This window comes from Babylonia areolata, chromosome 6, assembly GCF_041734735.1.
Source record: "Babylonia areolata isolate BAREFJ2019XMU chromosome 6, ASM4173473v1, whole genome shotgun sequence".
NCBI classification, from domain to species: Eukaryota; Metazoa; Mollusca; class Gastropoda; order Neogastropoda; family Buccinidae; genus Babylonia; species Babylonia areolata.
Window position 1 is genome coordinate 48,187,844 of NC_134881.1, and position 7,500 is coordinate 48,195,343.

General features: G+C 42.1%; 1 protein-coding gene across 1 annotated transcript in view; it reads left to right on the plus strand.

Annotated features, from left to right (window-relative positions):
* LOC143283545 (uncharacterized) overlaps nt 1-7,500 on the plus strand; it is a 27,143-nt gene that overhangs the window by 13,221 nt on the left and 6,422 nt on the right. Inside the window, exons 6-13 of the mRNA XM_076589789.1 lie at nt 2,182-2,250; nt 2,554-2,673; nt 3,114-3,187; nt 4,512-4,551; nt 5,028-5,096; nt 5,400-5,519; nt 5,960-6,033; nt 7,352-7,391. Coding sequence (XP_076445904.1) covers nt 2,182-2,250; nt 2,554-2,673; nt 3,114-3,187; nt 4,512-4,551; nt 5,028-5,096; nt 5,400-5,519; nt 5,960-6,033; nt 7,352-7,391 — 606 coding nt within the window. The remainder of the gene's footprint in view (nt 1-2,181; nt 2,251-2,553; nt 2,674-3,113; nt 3,188-4,511; nt 4,552-5,027; nt 5,097-5,399; nt 5,520-5,959; nt 6,034-7,351; nt 7,392-7,500) is intronic.

The following is a 7,500-nucleotide window of genomic DNA, read 5'->3' on the forward strand; positions in this document are numbered from 1 at the left end:
ATGATAAATCCAAGCCCAGGGGTCCTATTCATGGGGAAGACGCCAACGAAAACGTCCGGACTAAACGTGTTGTCCGAGACAATCCATCGGAAATTGGAATTCATGTCGAGCCAGTTGAGCGAAGTCCGAGTCTAAACGAAGACTGCTATTCGTGCGCCCAATGCGGCGCGTTTCATTTTGTTCAGTACTGCTGTCGACTAGAAACAGCAATTCGCCACAAAATGTACCCAATAGAAATGATGATAACGTTGATCATGATGGTGATAATAATAATAAAAATGATACATAATAACAATAATAATAATGTTAATAGCATTGTATTCCTATTGCGCCTTTCGATAAAATACCGAAGCAACAAAAAAACATATCTTTTTTTCTAAAAGATTAATTACACACACACACACACACACACACACACACACACTCGCACACACACACACACACACACACACTCGCACACACACACACACACACACACACACACACACACACACACACACAGACACACACACACACTCACACACAGACAGACACACACACACACACACACACACACACACACACACACACACACACACACACACACACACACACACTTGGTTGAGTTTGTCATCGGTTGAGTTGGGTTTGTCAACCAAGTACATGCGGCACGAATGCACGTGTTAGTGATTCCCTCCGGACACAAGAAAACCAATAAATTTCCAACGCAGCGTCAGGCCGAACAAGCCAGGTGTAAATGTCACTCTGTGCAGCAGTTGTCGAACGTACGCACATGGAAACTTGTTATGGAAAAAAAAAATTTCTTAAATAAGAACGAAAGCGTTGTCAATAACTATTTGTGAGAAGTCCAGTGGTTTTCGTTGATACAGCCTTCCGCCCGCCCATGAATACTGACTTCACTGCAGCAAAAGTCTTGACGTTCGAAGTACAGACGTTTTACACCAAGAAGTGGAAGAAGCGTAAAAAAAAAAGTCTTAATAGAAGTTTTCACCTAAAAAAACCCCAACAATTTGCGCAGTAGGATGGGGTGGTGGTGGTGGTGGTGGTGGTTAGAAGTGGAGTGTTAGCCCACGCTTTATCGCACTGTACGAGAAAGGATGGGATTGCCACCCATTTTATCAGCTGCGAGAAAGCGTGAAAAATTCCCTTTGTTTAAAATTTTTCTGTGTTTCATCGGGGTTGGTTTCTTGTCATTTCCCAACAGAAAAATGAGAGAGAGAGAAGAAGAGAGAGGGAACGACGCCAACGAAGATAATGAAGATATGGACTGTGAGGACTGAAACGTGACACCTTTTTATTGCATTTCACATGAGACAGATCATTGCAATGCACCCACATTGAATTCAACATCGTATTTAAAAACAAACAACAAAATTATGGTAATGTGTATAACTCAAACAAAAATATATTTCGTTTTCTTGTATGCGCGGTGTGTGGCCTGGGAACTGCACATTTGTACGTCGGTTGAGACTATGAGATCACAAATTCTTCCATGTGCATCGCGCGCACGCATGCGTATAAGTGTGTGTGTGTGTGTGTGTGTCTGTCTGTCTGTCTGTCTGTGTGTGTGTGTGTGTGTGTGTGTGTGTGTGTGTGAAGGGAAACATGGTATTTGCTATTAAAACCGATGCTGAATTTGAGGTCAATTCATGTGAAATACAATAAGTAGATGTCAGTTTCAGTGTCATCATTGTCGATGTCCTCGATAAGCCATTATAATCATTATCATGAAAATCGCTGTTGTCCCCCTCTTTCTCACCTCTCTTTTTCTCTCTCTCTCTATCATTTTTCCCTAAGATATGTATTGGGAAAAGACAAGAAAGCAACCCCGAACACAAAGGAGATGTTGATGAAAATAAGGGGGAGAAAGCGTTGGCTGACACCACGGTTCCTTTCAAAGTAAGAGAAAGCGTAGGATAACATCTGTCTTAGTTTTGTATGAAAAGAAATCATTTTCTTTGTCACTGAGGTTGATTTCTTGAACACAAACACACACATACCAAGACACACACACACACACACACACACACACACACACACACACACACACACACACACACACTTCTTCTTCTTCTTCTTCTTCAACAGAGTCTTCTTATACATCTTCTTATTCTGTAGTGACCATGCTGTACCAACTCCAGTCATGACACACCCACGACGTTTACTGTGTGTGTTATTCAGTTGATCAGCTGCTGGACATGGATGACGAGGACACCGCCGATCTGGCAGCGGCTGTTTCCGACAAACTCGGTCAGTATTACTGGTTGTGGAGACTGTGTGGGGTGGTGGGAGGTTATGTGAGAAAAAGAGGAGTGAGAGAGGGAAAGAAAGAGAGACAGACACAGAGAGATTCAGACAGACAGAGACACATAAAATGTCACAGAAGCATAGAAGGGAAAAAAGAGGAAATAGGGAGAAATTGAGAGAAAAGAACCCATGTGTTGATAGCGTTGGAGAAATACCAGATGGTTATGCGTGTCTTTTTGTTCATCTCCGACAGAAAGCAAGCCAATCTAGTTCCCATCTGTTGTACAGTTCTACGCTGATTTCCAGGTTATGAGGTGACTCCTGAGGAGATTGAAGAGTGGCTGGAAGAGAACGGTGAGGCTGCGGAGGAAGCTTTCTACATCGCTGCTGCTGATCTGAAGCCTGAAGACTTCGAGACCTTGGAAGGTACGATGACTGACTGAAAGGCTTTCACTTCACTGCAGTAATTCTACTTCATGGAAAGTGGTGTTGAAACGCAATATTTGGTGGTCTGTTTATCATAAACATGAATATGGAAAAATCAAACATCCTCCAACGTCACATTATATGTACTCATTTGGCGAGTTTCATAATCCATTGAATGATAATCTTATCCAACGAAAAGAAAACAAAGAACGTGTGACAGTACTATTATGTTTTCAGTGTGTCCAGTTGTTTTTTGTGGGTGTTTTCTTCAGTCGCAGACATCTGCTGCGACAAGTACCTGAATTTGAATGGAACAGAAAACTAATAATATGATGTTGGCTTTTGTAGGGTTCTAGAGACAGAGAGACATAGAAAGAGAGCATTTTGACACAACAGTGATATTAGCGCATTGTGTAAAGAGGTGTATGTTTTGCTGTCAGACCTGCTGGAGCACCCTGATCTGTTGGGCAACGTGCTGGAGGAGCTGAAGGAACAGGGACTGGTGTCAAAGAGGGTCAGTCACCAGACGATGTTTCTGGCTTTATTTCTCTGTCCTCTTCTGTATCTGTATGCAAACTGATGAGAAGCGCCGAGCAGCACTGGCCTGGGGTTGTGTCTTCTCAGACTCATATCGATTTCCTGCCACGCCAAACACATAGATATTACAATGGATTTGTTTACTTTCAACTCTCATTTTCACACAGGATATTCCAGACCAAAGGCATCATCTCATAGTGAATGAATGCTATTTGTGTTTGCACTCCAGCAATGATGGCCTAGAGGTAACGCGTCCGCCTACGAAGCGAGAGAATCTGAGCGCGCTGGTTCGAATCACGGCTCAGCCGCCGATAATTTCTCCCCCTCCACTGGACCTTGAGTTGTGGTCTGGACGCTAATCATTCGGATGAGACGATAAACCGAGGTCCCGTGTGCAGCATGCACTTAGCGCACGTAAAAGAACCCACGGCAACAAAAGGGTTGCTCCTGGCAAAATTCTGTAGAAAAACCCACTTCGATAGGAAAACAAATAAAACTGCACACAGGAAAAATACACAGAAAAAAAATGGGTTGCGCTGTAGTGTAGCGACGTACTCTCCCTGGGGAGAGCAGCCCGAATTTCACACAGAAGAATCTGTTGTGAAAAAAAAGAAATACAAAACAAATACAAATATTTCTTCTGCTCTTGTAAAGGAGTCAACATTACAGTATAAAGGTGTATGGTCGAACTCGGAGCTTTATTATTTATAGTTTATGTATTTTCTGGATTTCTCTGTACCGCTTATCTAGCTGCAGAGAAACTAATGGAAGGCACTCAGGTGGAAACTGTGTCTTTATTTGCTAAAAATATCAGTGCTGGCTTATTGTTTAATATAAGAATTTCCATGTAAATGTACACACACACACACATACATACACACACACATACACACACATATATATATATATATGTATATGTATATATATGTGTGTGTGTGTGTGTGTTTCTGTGTGTGTGTGTGTGTGTGTGTGTGTGTGTGTGTGTGTGTGTGTGTGTGTGTGTGTGTGTGTGTGTGTGTGTGTGTGTGTGTGTGCATAGACACAACGATGTTAAGCTTCATTACTCATCGTCTTTCCACACACTCTTGACAGTTGACTCGTAGACAAACGTTATCTCGTGAAGTTAAGACGTGAAGGCCACAAACGCAAAAAGAGAATTATCTTTCCCATAATGAAATATTCGTTTACAATGGTAATTTTCCTCTGACTGGCAAAAAGTACAAGACAGAGACAGACAGACAGAGAGAAACACACACACACACACACACACACACACGTACACGTAACGTATTTCTTTGCAGACGCTGGGAAAGAAGAAGGCAAGCAAGAACAAGAAGTCTTGTGAGTACTGATATATCTTTTGAGCTGATCACGCCTCAGAGTTCATCCTTTCTTCGCGGAGTGAATCGATTTTTAATCGGGATCCATTTTTTGTTGATACTTCTGTTTTGGTTATTTTCTTAATTTGAGTCACTGATGATGAATCTATTTGTCTGCATGCATTGAGCACACACAGCCCAGAATATTCATGGTGTTATTAACGCAGACAGCCCGTTGACTTCGCCGTCATCGTAATCTTCTTCCCCTTGTCATAATTCTGTTTCTTCTTCTGGTACTTCCTATTCTTTTCTCTTTTTTTCTTTTTTTTGTACTCCTTCTTATTATAATACTTCTTTCTCCTCTACTACTTCTACTCCTTTTTTATTCATACTAAAAACTCTTCTAAGTTTTTTGTCCATCTTCTTATTCTGTAGTGACCATGCTGTACCAACTCCAGTCATGACACACCCACGACGTTTACTGTGTGTGTTATTCAGTTGATCAGCTGCTGGACATGGATGACGAGGACACCGCCGATCTGGCAGCGGCTGTTTCCGACAAACTCGGTCAGTATTACTGGTTGTGGAGACTGTGTGGGGTGGTGGGAGGTTATGTGAGAAAAAGAGGAGTGAGAGAGGGAAAGAAAGAGAGACAGACACAGAGAGATTCAGACAGACAGAGACACATAAAATGTCACAGAAGCATAGAAGGGAAAAAAGAGGAAATAGGGAGAAATTGAGAGAAAAGAACCCATGTGTTGATAGCGTTGGAGAAATACCAGATGGTTATGCGTGTCTTTTTGTTCATCTCCGACAGAAAGCAAGCCAATCTAGTTCCCATCTGTTGTACAGTTCTACGCTGATTTCCAGGTTATGAGGTGACTCCTGAGGAGATTGAAGAGTGGCTGGAAGAGAACGGTGAGGCTGCGGAGGAAGCTTTCTACATCGCTGCTGCTGATCTGAAGCCTGAAGACTTCGAGACCTTGGAAGGTACGATGACTGACTGAAAGGCTTTCACTTCACTGCAGTAATTCTACTTCATGGAAAGTGGTGTTGAAACGCAATATTTGGTGGTCTGTTTATCATAAACATGAATATGGAAAAATCAAACATCCTCCAACGTCACATTATATGTACTCATTTGGCGAGTTTCATAATCCATTGAATGATAATCTTATCCAACGAAAAGAAAACAAAGAACGTGTGACAGTACTATTATGTTTTCAGTGTGTCCAGTTGTTTTTTGTGGGTGTTTTCTTCAGTCGCAGACATCTGCTGCGACAAGTACCTGAATTTGAATGGAACAGAAAACTAATAATATGATGTTGGCTTTTGTAGGGTTCTAGAGACAGAGAGACATAGAAAGAGAGCATTTTGACACAACAGTGATATTAGCGCATTGTGTAAAGAGGTGTATGTTTTGCTGTCAGACCTGCTGGAGCACCCTGATCTGTTGGGCAACGTGCTGGAGGAGCTGAAGGAACAGGGACTGGTGTCAAAGAGGGTCAGTCACCAGACGATGTTTCTGGCTTTATTTCTCTGTCCTCTTCTGTATCTGTATGCAAACTGATGAGAAGCGCCGAGCAGCACTGGCCTGGGGTTGTGTCTTCTCAGACTCATATCGATTTCCTGCCACGCCAAACACATAGATATTACAATGGATTTGTTTACTTTCAACTCTCATTTTCACACAGGATATTCCAGACCAAAGGCATCATCTCATAGTGAATGAATGCTATTTGTGTTTGCACTCCAGCAATGATGGCCTAGAGGTAACGCGTCCGCCTACGAAGCGAGAGAATCTGAGCGCGCTGGTTCGAATCACGGCTCAGCCGCCGATAATTTCTCCCCCTCCACTGGACCTTGAGTTGTGGTCTGGACGCTAATCATTCGGATGAGACGATAAACCGAGGTCCCGTGTGCAGCATGCACTTAGCGCACGTAAAAGAACCCACGGCAACAAAAGGGTTGCTCCTGGCAAAATTCTGTAGAAAAACCCACTTCGATAGGAAAACAAATAAAACTGCACACAGGAAAAATACACAGAAAAAAAAGGGTTGCGCTGTAGTGTAGCGACGTACTCTCCCTGGGGAGAGCAGCCCGAATTTCACACAGAAGAATCTGTTGTGAAAAAAAAGAAATACAAAACAAATACAAATATTTCTTCTGCTCTTGTAAAGGAGTCAACATTACAGTATAAAGGTGTATGGTCGAACTCGGAGCTTTATTATTTATAGTTTATGTATTTTCTGGATTTCTCTGTACCGCTTATCTAGCTGCAGAGAAACTAATGGAAGGCACTCAGGTGGAAACTGTGTCTTTATTTGCTAAAAATATCAGTGCTGGCTTATTGTTTAATATAAGAATTTCCATGTAAATGTACACACACACACACATACATACACACACACATACACACACATATATATATATATATGTATATATATATATATGTGTGTGTGTGTGTGTGTTTCTGTGTGTGTGTGTGTGTGTGTGTGTGTGTGTGTGTGTGTGTGTGTGTGCATAGACACAACGATGTTAAGCTTCATTACTCATCGTCTTTCCACAACGAACACACTCTTGACAGTTGACTCGTAGACAAACGTTATCTCGTGAAGTTAAGACGTGAAGGCCACAAACGCAAAAAGAGAATTATCTTTCCCATAATGAAATATTCGTTTACAATGGTAATTTTCCTCTGACTGGCAAAAAGTACAAGACAGAGACAGACAGACAGGGAGAAACACACACACACACACACACACACACACACACACACACACACACACACACACACGTACACGTAACGTATTTCTTTGCAGACGCTGGGAAAGAAGAAGGCAAGCAAGAACAAGAAGTCTTGTGAGTACTGATATATCTTTTGAGCTGATCACGCCTCAGAGTTCATCCTTTCTTCGCGGAGTGAATCGATTTTTAATCGGGATCCATTTTTTGTTGATACTTCTGTTTT